Source organism: Rhea pennata, chromosome Z, assembly GCF_028389875.1.
Source record: "Rhea pennata isolate bPtePen1 chromosome Z, bPtePen1.pri, whole genome shotgun sequence".
In the NCBI taxonomy this organism is placed as follows: Eukaryota; Metazoa; Chordata; class Aves; order Rheiformes; family Rheidae; genus Rhea; species Rhea pennata.
The window spans coordinates 24,464,214-24,487,962 of record NC_084702.1 but is presented as its reverse complement, the minus strand read 5'-3'; the positions used below and the strand labels follow the sequence as shown (position 1 = coordinate 24,487,962).

Sequence of the window (23,749 nt, the reverse complement as noted above, 5' to 3'; positions counted from 1 at the left end):
TGATCTTGGAGAATACTTCTAACAATAACTTTAAAAAAGTAAACAAGTGTTTACCTAGTCTTTTTTGAGTAAAAAGATTCCTAACTTTATTTCTCGTCTTGTTTTGTTTCATGTGACTTTGTATACATTCAAGTAGGCCATAAAGATGTACTAAATAATTTACACAGAGGATTATTTTTTTTTATGTCCCTGAAAGCTGTATGTTAGAATGAAATGTCTATACAACCATTAGACACTAGCTGTGTCAATGTATGAAATGAATTAAAATAACAAACTTCATGTGAACTTCTGTATCTCTTGTGGAATAAACAGTCTTTTGTGCATATGAAGGAATTTGACCTAAAAGCATCCATAGCTTTAGAAAGCAAAAAATGTTCTAGTTCTTTCAGGGCTTGTTGGCAGGACCCTAGATCTCTAAGGATTCATATTCAGATCATTGGTCCCTCCAAGGAGGGGATCCAGATTATTTCCAGTCCCATACAGCTTCCTGTTCTGCCTGATCCTGTTCAAGGATACTACTTTTTTTGCAAGTAGAAGTAGCTCTCACCATACACATTTAAGTGTTTACCAAGTTCATGCATAGACTCTACTTGTTCAACGCTCTCATTTCAGTTTCAGTTTCAATCCTCAAACAGGTCAGGGCATTGTATTAGTTCAGCACAGGAGTGAATTCCACTGTCTATGATTCCTTACAGTTGTAAACAGTGTAAATCATATGTATGTTGGGGAATACCATATTCAGTAGAAAATGTTGGCCAGACTAGTCCTGTAGATAGTGTGCAATGCATAAAGCCTGCAAGGCCTTTTCTATTCAATGTCTGTTACGGTCCAGCCATTACTTCAGATTCTCTAACGAGTTGGTTGTGGGGCTTTTTTGTAGACTCCAACTGTAGCATGCTTTTTTCTATGATTTGGCTACATTTCTCATTTCCATAAAGCCTGTGTTTTCTGTACTTCAGAAATTGAGAAAATTCCTTTGACAGATATAAGCTGTTACTATACTACGTGGATGCTCAGCTCTGAGTTTTTAACTGAGAAGTCATTGTCTAGGAAATCTTTGTTGTCTGAGTTTCAGAGGCATTGGCTATGAACATGCAGTATGTTCCCAGCTGTAGGCTTTTTTTTCTCTTGCTGCACACTGCTTGCTTCATGGAGTTTTGTGGAGGTAGGACTTAACTACAAAATTTTGGTATCAATCCAACATGTGCATCTGGCTTGCTTAGTAAATGTACTTCTACAGCAGTAAAACAATAGGCAAAGGGGGAAGGGAGTGGAACCAAAAAGCAAGAGACAAATGACTTATTAGTAGTAAGAGAACTTGAAGGGGGTCAGCAAAAGTGAATTTTGCTGATCTAGTGGCGTTTAGCCTCGTGTGTATAAGGAACACCACCCCTGCACAGAGAATGGTGTCCTGCCTTGTTTATGTGTTGTGTACCATATACTTTACTATGTATTCTTCCTGAGCTCCTCCCCCTGTTATTATTTATCTTAAAATTTAGATACTGATGCTTTGAGAAGACAACAGTAAGTGTTCTGTTTCTTAAAGGAGCTGGTGTGTTGTTAAGTTTTTGGATTGTTCCTTTACATGGCGCTTTTCAAGTATGGACGCATCTCAGTTGTCTATCTTTTTCAGCACTCTCTGCAGAGCAGGTTTGAATGTGAACTATCTCCTTTCCCTTTCAGTACTCATAAACATGACCAAAAAGATTAAAAAGTGAATCTGCTAAAGTTTGTTCAGTTTAATTCTTGAAGTCTTTCAAAGTCCATGTGTCTGTAGGAAATCAAAAGGATGATCATCAAATGGCATTAAGTTATCTAGAGGATGCTACAGCCTATCTACATAGAGTTACCAAATAATACAGAGCTGGCTTAAGTAAACTGGCTTTATTTGTGACTGACTCAGAATAGGAACATGCAATTAATCTGAAAGGTAGAGATTTACTGATCTGATGTGGTAGCATGTAGTTGGGCAGCCTTAAATATACAGTGATAGGCTCTAAACCATTGTTGCTCAGGGAATAAGGTCTTGGCATTGCAATGAATACTACTAAGCAAACATCAGCTCCGTATTCAGTGGTGGCCAAAAAAGCAGATGGAATTTGGAGATGATTCAGAGAAGAGAAGAGAATAAAAAGAAAGCATATTTTAAAACCCATGGTGGATCCATGGTGTCCATTCTGGATGCTTCTGCAATCTGGTTCCCTTATTTTAACAAAAAAAAAAAAAAAAAAAAAAAAAAAAAAGTAGCAAAATTGGCAAAAGAATGGTAAAGGACAGATCGCAAGATATGAAATGGCTTTCATGTAAGGAACAATAAATACACATTTATTTATTTGGTCAGAAAAAGAGGTGACTGAGGGAAGTGTGGCTATGTGGCATTGAGAAGGAGAACAAGGAATGACTCTTTCAATGTGAGAACTGTGTCAAAGTGGTGGTGACAAGAGGGGTATCAAATGAAACTAGTAGATGGATGTTCAAAACCCACCAAAAGCCAGGCAATTCTTGTAAGAAGTAACTGCACTGTGGAACTCCCTGTCATGTCACAGGACACTGTGGATGCTCTGAGTTTGCTTGAGTTTAGAAAGCAACAAATTCTTTCAAGGGCTAGTGAATAGAAGTATCTCCCTGGTGATGGTGGCAGAGCTGGAAATTACCGGAGGCTGAGAGAGCAGACAACACAGTATCAATGTTTACTTACCTTCTTCTTAACCCACATCATCAACTGCTGTTGGAAACAGGCAACAGTGCCACATGAACCTTCAATATGGCATGTGGAATCCCATTTCAGTATCACTTTCTTTATTTTTTCTTAAGAAACAGACCTAGGAAACTAATGTAATGACACTGTATTTTCACCTCAAGTTTTTATTTTTACAAGCTGACTTTAAAAAAAGGCATGACTTTTAGCATTATTATCTCAGTCTGAATCTCCAGTTCTTTAAAGTGATTAAGCAAAGTGATTCTGCAGCAGTGCAGATGCCTCTCTGCTCTGAGAATCAAAAGATTTATTTCAGATAGGCAAACAAATGTTTCTTATTTTTACATTTGGCTTTCATTCATGTGAGATACTTTAATTCCTGTTTTTTTTAGAAAACAAAAGGTCATGATGATATCCTATGCAGGGAAGCCAACAGATAACTTTTCCTGTAACAGTGATTAGCCTTTGTATTTGCTCTTTCCCAAAAGGAAAAAGGTTTAGTCAGGCATTTGGTGACACACTGTGATGATAAAAAACGGAAAATTTACTGGAAGCAAAACTCTTCAGTTTTACACATGCATATGATTGCTTTGATACAAAACAAGGTAAGCAAAAGAACTGCGATATTTTACAATATTACTTAAAAGTGTGCCTAATGTGTTTTAATGCTATTTCAGAGATGTTTTATGTTTGAGAAGAATTTTGATGGCTATTACCTGAATGTATGTCAGAGTTTAAAGCCCAAAACTTTGCACAAAGTTTTTCAATAGCAAGTATGAGAGACATACTGTACTACTGGATGGCAAATTCTGTTTTAAAATTGGATGTAACGAGCCCTTAATATGTGTTCCCTAAAAATCCTTGGGTTGTTACATTTTCAAAGATAGACAAAGTATTTTTACATTTATATGTTCGTTCTCAGAGGAAGTGAGCTACCAGCAAATGCTGATCTTCAGCACTTTTGACATGTGTCTTTGACAACAGTCTACAAACATTGTAGCATTTTTTCCAGAACCATTTATTAATGTTTTTGAAATATGTGATATTCCTGAGCATTTCTATTTGTGAAAATACATATATTGTCCCTTATCAGCTATGTAGTAACTAACTTTATAAAAAAGAAAAAAAAAAACAGTGTTAAAGTGTTTTCTGCTTACTGTATACTACTGGTTACAAAAAGCAAAATCACTCTCAGTTAAGATCAAACTCAAGACTAAAAGTTTCAGGACACAAATTTATTGGTTAGAAATAACTATGTGTAACATCAAGCACAAGAGATGAAACAGAACCATAATGGATATTCCAAATAGTCTAACTGGAATCTGGTAAATAAACTTACAGAAAATAATGTATTAAACAGTTTTCAGTCCACCTTATAGTTTGTGAAATGTCTTGTAAGAGCTCATAATCCATTATTTGTCAAAAAAACTAATATAAAAAGCTCTGTACACTCTTTTTACTTAAGAGTACACTACTCCAAACACAACCCACATGGGACTGACTAGACACAGGATCTGTGTGGTATTGTTTCTGCTTCTTGACCAAATAAGCATGTTCATAAGGTCCGTAAGGTTACATTTCTGATAAAAATGCTCACACTCACTCATTTAAAAAGTTTAATATTTTCATTAAATGTATGCCAAATTTGCTATTTCAGTTTGCTAATAAATTCAACATATATATAAATCCAACTCATGTTAAAGTAAGTACTGAAGAAACTTGGAAGGTGAACACCTTCCCAAAGAAAGCCTTCCCACGGAAAATGTTTAAAGAAGGAAGGCAATTGGATTACATGTTTTTAATAGCATTGAACCAAAATGTAAACATAATGGGAAGATAATACCTGTATTTCTTAGTATGAGAATACTCAAATGTTTTGCTTGGTATGAAACTGTGACTTTGAAACTGTGACTTAATGATTTTACTGATTCACTATGAGTGTCTGATTACAGAGGAGAAAATCTGAAGTTCATAGAAAAGTTTATCAGTTTTTCTTGCAGGATTTCAACAGTTTATAATCTCTATGTGACTCTGAATCTTGAAATTCTGACATGCTTCTCCACTGTAAACTTCTGATAACAGCTGGAGTGAGGGGGGACAATGTAAGATAGAATTGTGACAGAACTCAGTAACAGATCACTAGTCAAAAAAGTGATTTGGGCCTATAAATTGGTGCCTGTGGTATGCTTACATTCAAGTAATCTTAATAATTATAAACAGATGGAAAACATCATTTGCCAGGCACCATGTAATACTTTCTTCTTACTGACTGACTACTAGCAAATTGCACAGAGTTTAGAATTATATATTTAATACAAAAAAAAGAGTGATTTGAGACCTCTGTTTGTAAAGCTGTGTCTTTCAAAGCCATGAAAAGACTTTGTATGTTGCAGTGACAGCAGATAAACAAATCCTTTACAGATCTTTTACAGGTAGGGTTGACTCAGAGCTGCTTGGATATTGCAATACATGAAAAGTCTCCTTTGCTGGCCTGGGCAAATTGTCCAGTGATGCCCCCAGCAGCTGGAAAGCTAGGAGAGGATACTTTTAACTTGCAAGCTATCTGTGGTTGTGGTGGGTATATGTGGGGAATTTAAGCTATGCAGTTGAAGGTGCTTATTATTCTTTAGTGAAAAATTTAAACCCGATACTCCCCCCAGGCACATCAGCTTGGGGGAAATGTGTAAAATCCCTGAAGAACCCAAAGCGGACACTGCAGTCCTGCATCTCCTGCCAGCATCGCTGCTGTGGGGCGAAGAGGCACTGTCACTAACACATGGGAATTTGTGTCAGAGCAGTAAGAACTGAACCCAGACTTCTGAACTCCTAAATGAATGTGTTTGCCACCTACAGGGGTTTCTTGTCTGTTTTTCACGCTACTAATTCCAGTAATAATAAATCAGGTTTCTAATGACTTTCTTTACATTTTCCTATAGACCTAAAAAGAGAAAATGAGTTGTGCATTGCTTTGTTTTGACATATATAAGCAAAAAGGCATGACAGCTAAGAAGTTCTATAAGTACTAACAATTTTTCATGAGCCAGGGAAGATTATACAAGGGGAATTGTCAGAGGGGAATGGCGACAGATTGTGAAACAGGAAATTATGCTGAAAGTACTCTGTATTAAAATCCGGTTAAAAATTATTCAAACATTTCCACAAATATACATTTTAAGCTCTTTTTTCTTCCTTTTTAAAACTGTTGTTATACTTTGCTAGATGTTGTTAACTTTGGTTAAAACATAGTATTTGAGAATTTGAACAGGCTTTCACCAAGAGCAAATTTCCCTTCAACCTAGGCAGCCTTTGTATTATTTAAGGAATTTAACTTTTCTTTGCCACATGACATGTTAGACTCCCAGAGAGGTAATTAAAAATCCGTATGTTTAGTAAGATAATGTAAAACACAGCTACTATATGGAAAAGGTATTACCACCGAGTACCTGGGAAGTAAGCCAGAAAGGCTTAAATAAGGGAAGAAATATGTGAGTTTGTGCTCTTATCCACAATACACCAACAGTAAGCTTTCCTGATTCACAAAGCTCTGGATGAGAATTCAGAGAAAAGGTCATAATTTTTGCTAACAACTGAATCATACTTGCCACTGCCCCCTGGTCTACCAGTACTTCATTTTGTTTAGGAGGACAAAATTGGCTTCTTTCTTACTTATTTTGAAATGATCAGACCATATTTACCATATCAATGATCTCCTTTAAGTGTATCTTTTGCTACTGTTAAGCTTTTTAGGATATCCATTTAGCACAAGGATTTATCTGCTTAAACTCAGAGCAGTGTGAGTAAAGAAGTTGTACTAGATGTCATGCTTTAGTGCTACAGATGGGCTTGACACAGATTTCAAATATTCAGGTAATCTTTAAATCAAGTCTTTCACATGCTTACAGAGTTTAGAGATTGTTTCATTCAAATGCGTCTATCACATTTTAAAAATTATAGATAAGACAAGACCTTAATCAAATGATTAATTCCATTCTATAAGATACCTGGCATTTTTACAGCTGGCAAGTATTTGTGATTTGCCTAGGGTTAATAGGTATGTGTGTTTGTGCATGTGCATGTGTGTGTTCACCTGAATGAAATACTGGAATCGCTAAACAATACTGGACTTGCAAACAATTGCAAACCCACGGCCATTCTCATTCGATCCCATCTCAGATAGACAGTCGCAGTGCAAGACCTCTCCTCGGAAAAGAAAATGGAAAAATAAAGTTATACCAATGTGAGATAATCTTTCTGATAAAAAACCTCTTCGAATACTGCTTGAGACTGCTTTATGCCATGAATTGTAAGGATTTCTGTGGGTGTACAGATTGTGTACATATATACATACACAATATACATTTAACTTCAGACTACCTTATGCACATAAAAATGTTTCTGTTTTATTCCCCTCTGTAATCAGTGCCAGAAACCCAGTGTGCCTACCACACAGATCACTGAAATACGCACTTTGCAGGCTTAGGACTCGGAGTGATGATTTTGTGTTTTTTGCAGCTTGATGTCGTATGCAAGTATATCAAAAGTAATTATTTTTTGTATTCTTGGGCCCATAGCTTTCTAATGGATAAGCAATATGTTCTCTGTTAATGAAAAACAAAAGTCTCTGAAGAAAAACACATTTTAAGTTTTGTCCTACTATTTACTGAGAACAGGAAACATATCCATCTGGCAAAGTTGCCTTTACGGAATTTTTGCTGAAGTACCACATTAAGTAAAAATAATTTTTCAAAAGAAAGATTAGCCTTACTTCTAATTATTTAGTTGAATTTGGGGAGGTCAAAAATTAAATTATGGGAACATTTTGTTACAACAGGCATTCTCAAAGAGTAATTCAGGCTGGGGTTTGGGGGGCTTTTTTTGTTTTGTTTTGTTTTTGTAGAGGATTATCTAAGAAGGATAAATTAAAGAGTGCCTTGGTAAGGGGAAAAAAAAGGCCCAAATTTCGAAAGATCAGATATATGCTAAAAAACAGAACATGCCATAGTGTATATATTCTGTTTTTGCCAGTTTAATTGCATGTGAAACTAAGGCAATTTTCCCATTAAACAGGCAACTGAGCTAATAATTCATCATCTACATTTCATGAACAAGTGTTCTATCCCATGTGTAAATTGGATGTCCAGTGCCATGCTGAGTTTTTCTTTTTTGTTAAATTGGGCACTTTGCCAGCTGAAATGTTTGAATTTCATACCAAAGAAAAATAAACTGCTTCCAATTTGACTTGTCATTCAACCAAGGTCATTCACAAATGCAAACACGCAATTTGCCTATGCACTTGCCAAAATGAGGCAAAGATTTAGGATTACATGTGTTAGAAGGACTGTGCTCCTTGGCATTTGAAAAATAAAGCTAGAGTTGGACGAGTGGTAACACAGAGACATGACCAAAGAGAGAAGAAACTGCCTTACTCGGATAGCTAAAGGGTTATCCTCACTGTAGCGAGGCATTCATCTTTTTCACGAGTTAAGCACTGTCCCAACCCATTTTGTGTCTCTCCACACAAAATCTTGAGTAATACTTTAAATCTGAGACCTGGCAGCAAGGGGCTGAGGCCCAAGTAGCGGGGAGGACCTGCAGTGGGCGCAGCTGCTCGCCGCGCTGCAGCAGTTTCTCTGCGCAAACGCTGCCTGCATCTGCACCGCCCCGAAGGCTGCAGCCCAGGTGCAGCGCTCCGCACCGCGGGTCCTGCTGCGGGACCGCAGCCCCAGCTCACTGAAGGCGATCTGCAGTCTGTTATTTAGTCACTAGATGTCTCCATCCGCTGCAAGCAAACACAGGATATGGTGGCTGGTAAACAAAGAAGAAATAGCTAGAACTAAAGTTACGCGGGGCACTGTTTATGGGAATATAAATGAGTTATCACTTGGTATCCAGCTGTCTGGAAAGCTTCCAAGGAAACATTTATGTTGGAAAATGCTGGCTGTTCTTCCCGTTCATTCAAAGCATCTTGGATCTGATTTTTTTTTTGATTTCTAGTGGGGCTGGCCCAGACCTCGGCACAGTGGGAGGGGCGGGAGGTCCCAGGCTCCAGAGAAGCCCATTGTCGGAGCCACATCAAAGCGGACAACCTGGGGGGCTGCGGCGGCCCAGCGCGAGGTAAGTCCCGGAGCTCCCCGCTCCCGCTGATCCCGCAAACGAGATCGCTGGGCTTTTTTTTTTTTTTTTTTTTTTTTTTTCGCTGCAGGCACTGCCGCCTTGAAATTCAGAACATTTGGGGGTTTGGTCTTGGTCCAAATCGGACTTACCAGAAAAAAAAAAAAAAAAAAAATGAAAGAAGGACGTTCCCCGCAGCCAGGGTCAGGGTTCCCGTCAGCTCTGCTCCTGGGTCAGGCGCCGTCCGGGCTCCGACTCTTGCGAGCAGCTGGCGCCGCGTCCCCGCGGAGCCGGGTCCGCCCGCGCGCAGCGATGACCCGCTCGCGCTTCCCTCCCTCCCTCCGCCGCCGCCCGGTGCTCGGCGGCCGCGGCCCTCCCGCCCGCGGCCCTCGACGTGCGGCGGGCGCGCCTTACACCTCCCTCCGCGGCACCTGCGCGCTTCGCCGGCTGCTTGCGTTAGCGCCCGGGGACCCGCGCATCTAGCGCGCTCCGTGGCGCCGCGCAGCCGGCTCGCTCCGCCGCCGTGGGCCGTGGCGCCGCGCCCGCGGGAGGCCGCGCAGCGCCGGGCCTGCGCCGCGCAGCGTCCGCCGCGCTCCTCCCCCGCGCTGCGCGGGGCGGCGCGGGGCTGCGCGGGGCGGGGCCGCCGCGGCCTGGCGCAGCCGCCGCCGCGGCAGCCGCCGCCGCGGGGAGGAGCCGCCGCCGCCGCCGCCGCCCGCGGCGGGGAGCGACATGCCGCCGCGCTGAGCGCCGCGCCGCGCCGCCGGCCCAGGTGAGCGAGTGCGGGCCGCGCCGCGCCGCGCCGCGCCGCGCGCGTTGTTCCCGCGGCAGGTGCCGCGCTGCGCCGCCGCGCGCAGGCTGCGCCCCGCATGCGCTGCGCGCGGGCTCCCGCGCGGGAGGCGCGGCGCGGCGCGGCGCGGCGCGCTTCGTCCGCTGCAGCCGCCCCGCTGCGCCGGCGGCCGGCGTCGGGGCGGGCGGGGGTCGCCTCGCCGCTGCGGCAGCCGCGGGCGCGCGGAGGACAGGGCTGCGCGCGCGGAGGAGCGCGCGCGGTGCCGCGCGGCGCGGGTCGAGGTGTGCGCGAAGGCGCTGCTCCGTGCTCGGCGATTTAGAGGCGGATTCGCGGCACGGATTCTGGAAAGGGGAGGGATTTTTGCCTGCCTTACGAGCTGTGGGAGTGAAATAGCATCTGGGGCTTGGCGAAGATAAAGCAATAAAAAAGCCGAAGCGGGGCTTGAAGCTGCTAGGTAGCATCAGTTAGGTTTCAGCGCAGAAAAGGATTTATAGCCGTCTGTCCCTGTGTGTAAAATGGCCTGTCTGTAGCCTGACTTGAACCAGATAGCAGTGGGGAGGAGAAAGAGACTCTTCTTACGGAGCCTGTAGTTCTCTGAGCTGCTTTTTTTGCAGGGACCCGTGTGCAGCCTGTGTGAGCGCAAAAGCTTCTGCCAGGTAGAGTTTGGGCTCCGCGTTTAGCGTGTTTCTCCTGCTCTCTCCCTGCCAACTCAGCATCCAGCACAGTATTTGTCGTGGGCTCCATCTAGGCAAAGTGCCCTGGAGAACAACAGTTTTATACGAACTAAAGGCAATTTTTTTCCCTTTTTTTTGTTTCCTTTTTTTCTTTCTGAATCACATTTACGGTTCAGGGCAAGATGACTGTTTGAGGTCCCTGCTGAAGTGAGATTGCAGAAATGCTCTCTGAAATCTAGCACCTGATCAGGATATTGGCAGAGTGGGTATTGTTGAGACACATAGATAGGTATTTTTTTTCGGTTGGGGGCTGTAGGGCTTTTTAATTGTGAGTATCACTTTACATTCATAATATTCTGTGGGGGAGTGGTGGCAAGAGTTGCCTGAAAGCTTTTTCACCAGACTTGTTGCTATTTGTTGAATGTTGAAGCTACTAAGTGGTAGATGATGGTAGTGGTGACCTCTGTGTGAAAAGAACTGTGTTGTGTTTAGCAGACACTTGTGAAATCTTCCAGAGGTGTCCCAGCTGTAGCTGATCCCATGACTGGAAGAGGAGGTTCGATTTCATTTTTTCAAGGATGGGATAGGAGAACAAAAAAAAAAAAAAAAGTTGGTTTTCCTCTAATACGTGAATGTAAAAATAGGTGCAGTAGAAAGAGATTTATTAATTCTACAAACCTGAAGAATAAACCGCTGGGTATTCTCAGTCAGTTAGTAGCCTGATTTTTTCAAAATCTTGTTTGATATGTATTTGAATAGCTTATATCTGAAAGGGGATTAAGAGATTTTGCTTCTGTGGGTAATGATAAGTTCAGAGGGACGGATGCTTTTCAGTCTAATTTAAGTGCTTGAAAGCAACATTATTATAAAAGATGCAAATATATACCTTCATTCCTTGGACAATCTGGACTACTTGAAACATTCTTTAATAATGGATAATAACTTAAAAATTTTTTAATATCCAATAGTCATTAAACTATCTTTATTAAGTATCCAGCATGTTGTAGGAAACTATATACTAAAGAGTTTTAGCAAACTATTTTTCTGCATTTTAAGTCGGTGTATTCTCTACTTCTTTGTGTTGGAGTCTCATTTGCAAAAAAAAAATATATATTTTGCAGCTTGTTATTTTTACTTAAATGTGAAGAGCCATAAAGGAGGGGTAGTAAAAATGTCATGGATGTTATGCAGTGAGTCAAGTATGTTTATCTGATTTGTTGAACATGAGGTAGCCTCATGCCTCTTTACTGGCACTGAGTGGATCCCAGCTGTCCTTCCTCTTGGTGCTGCTGCCCTCCTCCCTACTGCTTGTCCCCTGCTTGCAAAATCTCTTCCAGCTCGGCCTCTCCTCTTTATTCGCCTCTAAAATGGACAATTCGCAGAGCTCTGCAGACCAAATTGTGCCGTTTTACACAGGAGGTGAGGGGAGGAGATCCTCTTTTCACCTGCTGTGTAGCAATCGCTAAGTGTTGGAGCCGCAGAGCCGCAACCTCCACAGCTGGCTGGTGGCATCTTCTCCTGCCCGTCAAACTACGGGGCTTCTCAGCTCGCTGGCTTCATTGTGCATCTCTGCAAGGAAACTCGGTCCAGAGCTCTGTTCCTCACCTTTTATGTGATTACGTCATTGATTTAGAAACTACTGACATAAGAGTGGGAAAATTATCATCTAGTTAGTCTCACTCCCTGCATGTACAAAGGATATGATGGCAGCACATGATGTTACATAGTTGTCTAAAGTGTGTCTCTGAAGTTCATTATTTGGATTAGCAAAGACAATTCCATAAAATCATTTAAAATATACATCAAAAGCATATCTTTCAGCTTCTTGTTGGTTGAATCCAATCATGAGTAAATGTAATAGTAAAGTCCTTTACAAGTTACGTTTTACTGGAAAGGATTTCACTATTGATTTAGTGGAGATGTTTTTGGCAAGACAGATGGGGATGACTTGTTTATAGATACGGATTTATTTAAATATTTTCTTGGAACAGTAATACTAAGAAAAGAAGTTGAGGAGGAATAGAAATCTGTATACCTTCAAGAAAGATGCGAAGAAGAAAAGTGATCTATATGCCAGTGCAGAAAGGAAATACAGAAGATGTTGAAGAAAGCATGCTTTAAAACTTGTATCTAATTTCGCTCCTGTGTTGTAGAGCAGGTTAACAAAAGGGAATGTACTAGCTGATTCTCTATCATTTTGACATACAAGATTTTTCTTTTAAAAGGCAATACAGTCATGCAAAATGACTAGCTGTACCTGGCAGAATATTGCAAGGCCTGGATATTAGATGTAAAGTTCTTGGAGTAAATTCCTAGAAAGGAATTTACCACAGTAATCCAAAATATGAATGCAGCCTCAGCAGAATGCATACTTAATGGTGGATCTGAAGCCATTGTTTTACTTTTAAAATTGGCTTCTATTGTCAGATATCCCAAATACTTCATTTCTCTTTGTGATTCTTACAGATGGGAGATGTGTTTGTTTTCTGAACTTATACCAAGGTCTTCAGTGCTGTGAGTTAGATCACTGTATGTTATTTACTGGGTTCTCCACTCTTCAGTATTTCTGTGACTCTGTAAAACTATGCAGAATGTAAATGTTCAGACATGCAGTCGAGTTACTGTGCATTAGCCGAACTGAGTTTTTAGGAGGCACCAGAAACAGATCAGTGTGATACTAGGGCTTTGAGCTTGCATAGATTTAGCTGGTAGTTGTCCTACCCTTCAGCTGGAGGCCACCATCCACAAATGGGAACATGTTCCCATGCATCTGCTACTGAATGCCAGTCTGCCATGTTAATTTAAATCGTCGGTTAAAGGTATATTTTGTGCTGACAATGTTGACAAAGAACTGCCATGGTTGGGCTGAAGGCATTTGGTATTTATAGGAGGTGGTAAGTTTGAAAAAGTCGGGACAGAAGGTGACAGATAACTGGAAGTTTAAAGCATAATACATGAATGGCCATATCATGTCAGACCAAGTATCTGTCGAGACAATTACCCGATGTCTAAAAGTGGTGAGCAATAGATGTCTGGTAAAGATTTTATAGTCATATCACTGCTCCCAGCCACCAGCAATTTATGATTCAAGGGCTTCCTAAGCTACTAGCAGTGTCTTGTGTGCAGCAAGCCTTGGCTGACTGCTTTTCTGTGACTTTGTTTTTTTCTGAACCTACATAATCTTAAAATTCACAAAATCGAGTGTTATATCAGGTTCAGAAGGTTTTTCTATCTCTGTTTTTCTTGGAAGAGGCATGAACAATCTTTCACCTTTTCTGTACTGCTTATGACTTTATGGACCTCTATCATATATCCTTTTAGTCATCCTTTTTCCAGGATAAAAAAATCCTCTGGGAGTTCACCGAGCTAAGAGGTGCGGATGTTGCAGCTGTTTGCTCAGAGGGTGTGACCTGGAGCTCGTGGTTTAATCATCTTCTAATGCAAACTCATATAATTTAGAGTTGCCTTGGGTTTGTTTGAGTCAAAAGAACAAAGGTGCGAAAATACAACAGAACAGAAGGCAGTTTTTCAAGCTGCATTGTTTTCTTCTTCACAATTAAAAAAAAAAAAAAAAAAAAAACGAAAAAACCCTCAAGTAACAGAAATAAGGGTTGGCATATCATCACTTGAAATCTGAATTGGATGACTAAACTTGTAAGAGTAAGATCTGGGAGCTTTAGCAGAGAGGAAAATCACAGTAAGTACAAAGAACTGGGTTGAAGGAGAGAGAGAAGCAAATGCATGTTCTGATACGGAGTAGAGCATATTGTGCTAGTGATCAGTATTTTAAATATAATTTGGTGACTTAGGCCTTTCTTTTTTTAACATGAAATCCCATCGAGTACTTAGTAATGCTATCAATAAACTCAGGTGTCACCTGGAACATTTATGTTTTCGTCCCTTGACTAAAACCAAACATGAGAGCTGTTTTTTTTTTTTCCTACTCTGTGTTACATTCTGTACAGTTATATATGATTATAATCTTTTTATAAGGGTTTATCAATCATAATATTTAATAAACAAGAATTAGAGATGTAGAGTTACTGTCCTCCCCTTGACTGCATTACAAGCCAGAACTTGATTATCATCAGTCACTCAAGATTGTCCCAGAAGTGGAGTTCACTTCTTTGAAAAGTATTTCCATTGCACAGAAAATTTTTCTGAAGTTAAGCCCTAAGCAGTAGCAGTTCTGGATGGGATTTGTGTACTTTTAGAAACAGTGGATATCTTTAAATGCAGCCTCTTGTTAGAATCAGTATGACAAGGTTTTTTTTCCGATTTTACTTTTTTTTTTTTTTTTTTTTTTTTTTTTGGTGGCATCTTTTCAGGTTTTCTAAGACAGATGAGGTTACTTTCATGTGGAAGCTGTCCACTTAAACCCACCCTTTTATCTACTTAAAAGCAGGCTTGTTCTTAAACCTGTTGCTGAGCCAAGGGAGATCCAAGCGTCCTGGAAAACCAGCTCCACCATGTCCCGGTGAGGCTAGCGACCGGTTCTCTCTAGACCGTTATAGCCTTGATGCCCGAACGAACCATGACTCACACAGCAAGCTAATGACAGATGCATGATTAAAATGCAGATCTCCACTTTTGATCTCTTATGCAAATTATTAAAACTTTCCTTTATGAAACAAACTAAGTTTAAGTGAGAAGCATAATAAAAATTATTCCATTCAAGTTGCCTGTTTTAGGATGTGCTCAGTGTTTGCTAGTGTGCTGCTTTGGATCCTCTGTATTTGAAATACGGGTGTATGCAGTTGTATACAAAGAAACAGTTGGTTTCTCTGTAACTTCCTCCCACAGAACATTCTGCTCATTTTAACAATGAATGAAAACCAGAATAGAGTTGCCCAAACTGTAAATGTTTTCTAAAGATTAACTATGACAAAGGGAAACAGAAGGGAAAAAAATGAACTCATTGCAAGTGTTAGACATTGCTTTAGCTATAAGGACCAGAGCTCAATGCTGTGGTTTCTGGCTTCTGTTTTAATGGGCAAGATCTAAAGATGTTGGTCTTATCAGAGCAGTACTGAAAGTAGCAGTGCCTTTATACGAGTTGGAACACGTGAATATTTACTGTATATATAAAGCTCAGGATCCAAGAATTAGAAAAGGCAGACATGTCTCGGCAATCTCCACAGTAAATACTCGGAAAAGAACTACAAAAATCCCTTAATCTCATACATGAAAATTTCAGAAAAGTTAGACTGCTTTCAAGTGTTTTCCTCATAATTATATAAGTGAAACTAAATGGCTGCTGCAAACTTAATTTCACAAACTATTGATAAAGAACAAAAACATACCCAGTTATCATTGGAGAGGGAACCACTTTCTTTTTTCCCCCAAAAGAAGTCACTTTGCCTCTGATCTTTTAGGCATCATCCTTAAGGGAGATCTACAGAACACCCACCTCCAGAAGAGACCAGGAATGAAATTCCTAGTAGCTCTGCTGTATGCTGCAAGTCATAAACATGAGAGTGGTTTCACTTGACATGCCATAATTTCATACTTGTTCCCACAGTCAAACTCATATTCCACAGACTGCAAATTACCTGTCTCCTTCCCTTGGGAAGTAATTTTATCACCCTCTTCCTTCCAAAATCTTTTCTAATCTTCAGATAATAACTAAATTGCTTCCCCTATCACCTGCCATATATGTAATAAAACTTAGGGCAATTGTTTTCTACTTGCATAGAGCTTTGAAATATGTTTCTGTTTCTGACCTGGAGGAAGGCTGTATGCACAAAATATTTCATTAGAGTAACTAACTAGAAAAGATTACCTACAAGCCTTGTCTTAAGTTGTAAATATTATGCATAGGTATACTTTTCTCTCTTGATATGTGGTGCTTTGGGGAGGCTTGTTTTTGGAAATGTGCTACTCAGTTTGAATAGTTTCCAGTGCTTGCATATCATGTCATTTTGTGTTTTCTGTGTGCCTACAAATTCAGTTAAAATGAATAGTCACTATACAGGAAATTCAGAAAATCTGGGGAAATGTGACTTTTTCTCCCCCCCGTTTCCTTTAACTATGCTCGTACTTCTTGTCTATCTTGCCTGCATCTCTATTTCATGTTGACTGTTGTCCTCTGACTTTCTTCAGAAACCTCTGGGCAAGGGAGGCGACTCACTTTTGGTGGCATGCTTCTAACAGTGTACATAGTAGCGGATGTCTCTAGCTTTAGAATTTGTAAAGTCATTTGGCTTTTTTTCAGGCTGTTACAAACATTGTTGTGATCTCCCCAATTACTTTGTTAATGCATTTTAATATATGTTCATTCTTTCCAGCTTTTGCATTTGCCTGTGGAAAAGCAGATTCCTGTAAACATGCTATTATTTTAGTGTATAGGCCTAATTTCAAACAAGGGGGTAGAACGAAATGTGCAGTTGCTTAGGCAGGCATATAGATACCTCAGGTGTTTGTTGGAAACTCTTCATTTTCAAAAGTAAGCTCACACCATGCAGATTATTTGAACTGGGAACTTCGAAGGCTTTTGAAGCATTGCCCTGAAATTAATAGCTTTAGCAGTTAATGGCCAGCTTGGAAGCAAGTAAAGGTGTACATGTCACACACTGGAAATTTGCTTTGCACCGCTTTCTGTGCAGTAATTTTAGCTACTTAGGAGCCTTCTTGTATGGGCTTGTTGTCCCTTTCCCTTCTTCTGGGTTTCTTGCTGCTCTTTGATCGCACACCAGACAAGCCCATGTGCCAAGAAAGCAGCAGGAACCGGTGTAGCACTGTATTACGTGACTAAGTAATTTTCCTGATGCGTGTGTGGTTTGCCTTCCCCCATCCCCACACCTGCATATATTTCCTGATTAGTGATTATATACTCTGAAATTAAACTCCGTGGTGATAGGCCAGAGCTACAACTTGTAGTGTTGATAGCCAAGAGCAACAGAAGTACAGTTTCATCTAGTTTCTTTGATTTGGTTTTTTTACTGTTTTGGGGGTTGTTTTTTGTTTTTCTTTCTTTTGGACAGACATGTAGCTATGCACCCTTAAAATATATTTTAAAGGAAGCATTAATTTCTTTGCATAATACAGAAGTAAGCTTGCATTGTTTACCAAATTGTCAGAAGATGTAGTGGTGAGTGAGGAGTTTTACAACAAGCTTGTGTTTTCCTACAATAGTCATTTCACATCAGGAAAGAGTGAAGTGCCTTGGTGCATTTCTCTCATCAGAGTGGCATCAGAAGATGTTTTGAAGTGGCTCCTAAAAGGCATACAATCTGATTCCTTCTCAGGAAATCGGTCCCATGCTGAGGAGCAAGTAAGCATGCCACTTGCTGCATGGTGCACACTTGTGGCTCAGGAGATTTGTTTTATGGTGCATATGTTTGTAGTTTGTGCCAGTATAGAACAGTATAGGTATCTATGAATGTGCAGCTACTTTTTGCTATAGAATAAAGGTACAACTCAAAAGTGGTGAAGGAAGATGTGAGGAAATAAGGGATTTTCCTGCCTGTCCTGGGAGTCATTGCCATCTGTCCCTGAGGTTTACTGTCCACACAGCTCAACTACCCACCTGGACAAAACTTGCAGGTAATCACTGTACTTAGCTGCAGTGCAAAATAAACTGGTTCATTTTAAGGTAGTTATTGAAGACAAGTTGGCTGACGTGATGAATATGAGAAGTACTTCCTTGTTTACTTATTTTAAGGAAGGAGTACATAAGGAGAAATCTGAGCTGTGTGGAAATAAATAGCATTACTGCTGCAAAAGGATGACATGTGAATTCATTTATATTCCAGGAGAGGAATGTGAACTAGCACCTAGTGAGCTGTGGTATCCAAAATGCTTTACCTGAATGTATTAGAGCCTCGTTGGTGTTTGTGAGCTGGAAGTAGGTTTTTGTATATAATCCTACCTGAAAACTATAGTGAATAATGGATTTGCAAAAATTGTGTAATGGTCTGTCAAAGCGTGAAGGCCAAGAATTTTGAAAATACCAACGTAGCAGCCCATTCGAATAGTGCAGTGCTATGGTAGCATTGAATTCTGTACAACTTTAGTGGCAGCATTCATTAATCAGCTGAACATTGTGCAAGAACTTGATTTTTACTGAAGTCACTCTGAAACAAGCTGCAAAGTGAAATACAAAAATCATTCTATATAATACAGTGGACATGCAAGAGCAGACTCCTGCTTGTCTACAACTCTGTCATTAAGAGGAGATACCTAGATTGTGGAGTTCCATCATGATAGCTCCCTTTTCCTTGCATTTAGGAAATCCTGGTAGCAGGAGCCAGCCACCTCTGGTTTTTTTTAATTGCAGTGGTCTCCTGGATCCTTTGTTTTCTATACCTGAAAGAAGATGCAACCTTCTTTGGTATTTTTAAAGAAGTATAGTGTAGGCGTGGGTCAAAGGGAAGTGGCAAACCTTGGTTGTGGGTGGAGAAAGTGAAAGTGGTAAAATGAAAAACCTCAGATGAATGGGCGTTTGCAAGAAAATGTGGCATTTAAGAAGTTCAAGAAGCTTTTATTTTCTTTTCTCTTTTTTTTCCCTCAACATTATACTCAAGCTGTATTTGTATGGCCTAGTAACTGCACTTCTCTCGAGGGCATTACTGGTTATACTGCTATTATGCAGTTGCATTTATGTTGTTCTATATGAAAACTTCCACAGAATAGAAGGGAACCAAAAAAGTCAGTAATTTGAGTCATTATCAGTGTGTTTCATTTTAAAAGAAAAGCCAATAAATGTTGTAAAGGATAGAAAAGATCATTGTTTCCGCTAGAGAATTTCAGATGACACAGGAAGAGGGAAGGAAGTGTGGAAATAGTTACTCCTGTTGTACTGGAAAACTACATGCTAATTCTTGATATTACTAAATATCTTCTTGTGGTTGTATTGCTTCATTTTGATTTTGTAACAGGGAAGATGTTGAGTCTGCAGGCTGCTTTCCACCCATGCCTGAGGTGCCCAGTGTTCGCACTCAAATGGGATTCTTAGAAAACTTTTACAGTTAGCAAAATGATGTTTGCAAGGGAGAGTTAATGTTTTATAACATATTCTCACTGCTGTTTTTTTTTTTTTTTTTAATAAAAGGATAGTTTCTTATCTTTTTCAATTAGACATGAATATTGCCTTTAAATTAAAAGCTCCTTCTATATTAAGCTTTTAACTCTACTTCCAAAACATAAAAAGTGATTGAGATTTTACTATTGGGAGATGTTTAGCTGGGTTTTAAAGCACTTGTGAAAGAAGGCTCTTCCACAGTGCTCATAAAACATTGTACAGTTAAGTTTGAGAGAAGAGGATTAGATTTGCGGAATAGTTTCTCAAAGCACAGAAGGGAGAATGGTGAAAATCAGTTGGCTGTGAGGAACAGGTGCAAGGAGCACTGGATAGCTGCTGGGGGATTTGGCATAATTTTTGCACTCTGCGGCTGGCTACTCCAGTTAATGTTTCAGTGCCTTTATCTTCATTGTGCGTACATCTGGAGTTGCATTGTCTCCCTAGAAAGGGTAATCCAGTCTGCTCAGTAATGACGACCCCGCTTGCCTTGAAACAGTGAAGTATCAGATTTTGCAGTGCGCGAGACAAAAGGCTCCTTTGCTGCTTCTCAGAATGAGATTACAGTTGTTGCGTTTCTCCTTCACCAGTGTGCCTGGCACTTCAGAGTCTGGCTTTAGAGTTCCCTTTGTTAATGGAAGAGAAAGAGGATCTTTATGGCCTTTCTTTTTACTAGTTCTTATTTTTATAATTCATTTTACTATTTAATATGCATGACTTCTGCTTAAGCTTTTTCAGGATCTAGTTAGGAGGTCAGGTTTCAGTAAGCTGAAATTTGAGCAGCCTTCTCAGAAATCCCATCCCTAAGAAATGTTAATAATAACAGTAAAAAAAACCCAGCTTTGTGAATACCTCTTACAATACAATGCATTTGGAAGAAAGTTTGAGGAAATAATTGTATGCAGTTTTGTATCTCCTAAAGTAACCAGGAAGCTGTGGTAGATTAAAGCTGTTGGGCAGAATGAGTTGAGGAGTAATATTTTTAGTAGGTTTTTCGCCCTGGTTGTTCCAGAAAAAGGTGAAACCAGAATGTTAGTAACTGAAATAAAAGGAATACCCTATTCTGGGTGATAAGTATGAAAATTTGCAATAATCATGTTGCTTCCAGGTTTTGTGTCCAAGCTCAGACATCTTGGCAAGGAGACAAACTGGACTTGCTGAGCAAGGATGCAGATAACTTGCTCACAGGATCATTCCAGACACACCTTTATTGGCAGCTAAATTCTGCTGCGAGCAAATTGGAACTCTGCAGGATCTATATGTGTCTACTAATTAAAAGTTGCATCAGAGTGGAAAAGTGAATACAAATGAAGTTGTGTCTGGTACTTTATTAAATGCTTTTTAGTGCTTCCAATATGCAATGAAGAATTCTCTTTCAGTCTCTTCGATAAAAGAAAACAATGAGGAGTTTGTTCAGCTTCTGCATGCAGAAGAAATACATCTAGGCATTCTTTGCATAGCTGTGGGCAAGAGGGGGTTGCTGGCTTTCTCATTGTTTGGCGAGTCATTTCTTAATTGCACAATACAAATTAACTGTAAGAACATTCGATTAAAAATACCTAGTAGAAATGTTGAGAAATGGCCTGTGCTCTACTGGGTCCTAGTACCAGATTTTTTTGTTGATGAAATTTTATGTGGTGTTGTTTTGCACTGTTAACACCATGGTGAACGACCAGTAGCTACTGTGTGACTGGTGCTGCATAGATAGCCATGCTAAGGAGAATGCATGTGGCCTGAAATTTGTATTTTTTCTGGTGTAACGTACTCTCCATTCTGAAACCCTCTCTCTTATTTTTTCTTTCCTCCCCCTCTGTGTGTGTGTGTGTGCATGTTCCAGTGACTTTATAACATGCAAGACACTGATCCCAGGGGGAGCTCCCCTGCTTTCCTTCGGCCTCAAAACGGGAGCAGTCACAGGTCGTCCGGGTATGTTCCAGGCAGAATCGCCCCTCTTCGCCCCCCGCCGCCTTCACAGAGCCACGCTTCAGCCGAATTTACCTCCGCCAGACAAGAAGCCCGGGCAACGTTTGCGTCCTTGCCAGTGGAGCAGCACCGCCGCCAGGCAGAAGCCAACAGACACAAAAATACTCTCATTTGCTTTGCCGTTTCTAGCTTTTCACTTTTTGTTGCACTGGGGATTTTTTTGGGAATAGCTTCAAAATATGCTCCAGATGGTAAGTTCTTGTGCAAACAAACATGTCCTAGAAGTCAAACTCTGTATGAATGTAATTCAATAATTTAACATCAGAATAATGTTAAACGTTTAGCACAAAAATGCAATACTCACTGTAATTTTAATATGGGAAAGGGAGCAGTCCTTTAGTATTAAATTCAGCTCCTTTTTCTGTTATTGGTGTCACTTTTTTATATGTTTTTGTTCTGAATGATTTAATTTACTTGAAGGAAAAAGGCATAGCAATAAATAAAGATGGGGGAAGCATGTGCTGAATAGGTGTAATTAATTTTGTGTGTCAGAGAAGCTGGCTGATATTTTCACAAATTGCAGAAAAAATGAAGTACTTGTTGTTTGAGCAGTAACTAAGGAAAATAGTCAGGGTATTTTACTTGAATGCTTTTTTTACTATGTACTTGCTTTATTTTTTTTTTTAATTGAAAAGGCAGCTTTTTGTATCAGTCTAGATTTTTAGATGATCTTGGAAGTCTGGACAACTTTCAGGGTATCATGTACGGCAAGGCGGAACCAAATGTGCTGGTGGTAAAAAAGCATGAGCAGATGATCTTATTAATTACTTATCACTAGCTAGATATGCCTCTGGCAAAATATTGCTAAGGCTCATTAGGAGATGCAGTTGTTAAAGGCTGGTTGTGTATTTTGGAGAGTGGGTGTTTTTTATGATTTTTTTTTTAATTTAGAATTCGGTTCCTACAAATGAGGTTTTCTGAATTGAAATTGGTTGACAATGATTATTGTGACACAACAGACTTAGCCTCTTGAATGGTTTTTGACGTTCTAACACCAAAGGTTCTGTTTCCCAAGCTGATACAATGAATGGTGAACAAATTGGAGAACAATTAAGTGAAGATTTCAGATAGCAGCATTAAATGGATGCATACATGTTACAGGGACACACTTGTTGGTGGGTGAAGTTACAGAATTTGTATTTTCCCAACAACATTGCAGGAAAACAGAAAATTGAGGAAGTGGTAAATGGCCGATTAGCGCTACCTTGTGACCTAGATCACTGGTGATGTGAGTACAGATTTGCAGTGAGTACTTCAGTACAGCCACATGCAAGAGAGCTAAAGGTGATTTAGTCAGCTGATCTTGGGAAGAAAATCTTCCAGCTTTTATATCATACTGTTAAAGCTTTCTTTTGCTAATTAACTAAAAGTTGCAAGTTTTGGTGGATGTTTTACTAAAAGTAGTGAGGTTTTACTATGCATTGTGGACTATTATAAAGAGTGATCCCTTTATACTTTGAAAACTGCTGATGTGAAGGAGATGGTTCCCCCCTTCTGCCCCTTTTTTAAATATAAATAGTTTTGGCATATTTTTGCATCATTTGTTGTAGGTTAATTCTGAGTTCTACAGATCATAGCACCATAGAATCACAGAATCAGTAAGGTTGGAAGGGACCTCTGGAGATCATCTAGTCCAACCTCCCTGCTCAGCAGGGTCACCTAGACCATGTTAGACAGCGTTGCATCCAGGTGAGCCTTGAAGATCTCCAGAGAAGGAGACTCCACAACCTCCCTGGGCAACCTGTGCCAGGGCTCCATCACTCTCACAGGGAAGAAATTCCCCCTCACGGTCAGGCGGAACTTCCTTTGCTTCAGTTTCTGCCCATTGCCTCTTGTCCTGTCACACGGGACAACTGAAAAGAGTTTGTCCCCGTTCCCTTGACACCCTCCCTTCAGGTACTTATACACATTGATAAGATCCCCCCTCGGTCTTCTCTTCCCCAGGCTGAACAGGCCCAGCTCTCACAGCCGTTCCTCACAGGGCAGGTGCTCCAGCCCTCTGATCATCTTTGCAGCCCTCCACTGGACTCTCTCCAGCAGCTCCATGTCTCTGTTGTAGTGGGGAGCCCAGAACTGGACACAGTACTTGAGATGAGGCCTCCCCAGGGCTGAGCAGAGGGGCAGGATCACCTCCCTCGACCTGCTGGCAACACTCTTCCCAATGTACCCCAGGAGACCCTTGGCTTTCTTGGCCACAAGGGCACATTGCTGGCTCACGGTCAATCTTTCATCCACCAGCACTCCCAGGTCCTTCTCTGCAGAGCTGCTCTCCAGCAGGTCAGCCCTCAGCTTGTACTGGTGCCTGGGGTTATTCCTCCCTAGGTGCAGGACTCTGCACTTGCCCTTGTTGAACCTCAGGAGGTTCCTCTCTGCCCAACTCTCCAGCCTGTCCAGGTCTCTCTGCATGGCAGCACAGCCCTCAGGTGTGTCAGCCACTCCTCCCAGCTTGGTACCATCAGCCAACTTGCTGAGGAGGC

The 23,749-nt window shown here is 40.7% G+C and overlaps 1 protein-coding gene across 2 annotated transcripts in view; it reads left to right on the top strand.

Annotated features, from left to right (window-relative positions):
• The first annotated feature begins 8,755 nt into the window (after positions 1-8,755).
• Positions 8,756-23,749, top strand: part of CEMIP2 (cell migration inducing hyaluronidase 2) — a 49,221-nt gene continuing 34,227 nt past the window's right edge. The window contains exons 1-2 of one of the 2 annotated variants that reach the window (XM_062599923.1): positions 8,756-8,812; positions 21,127-21,463. In XM_062599923.1, coding sequence (XP_062455907.1) covers positions 21,139-21,463 — 325 coding nt within the window. In that variant the 5' untranslated portion in view covers positions 8,756-8,812; positions 21,127-21,138. Of the gene's footprint in view, positions 8,813-9,519; positions 9,579-21,126; positions 21,464-23,749 lie in introns of those variants that run through there. The other variant, XM_062599922.1, reaches the window with a different exon arrangement.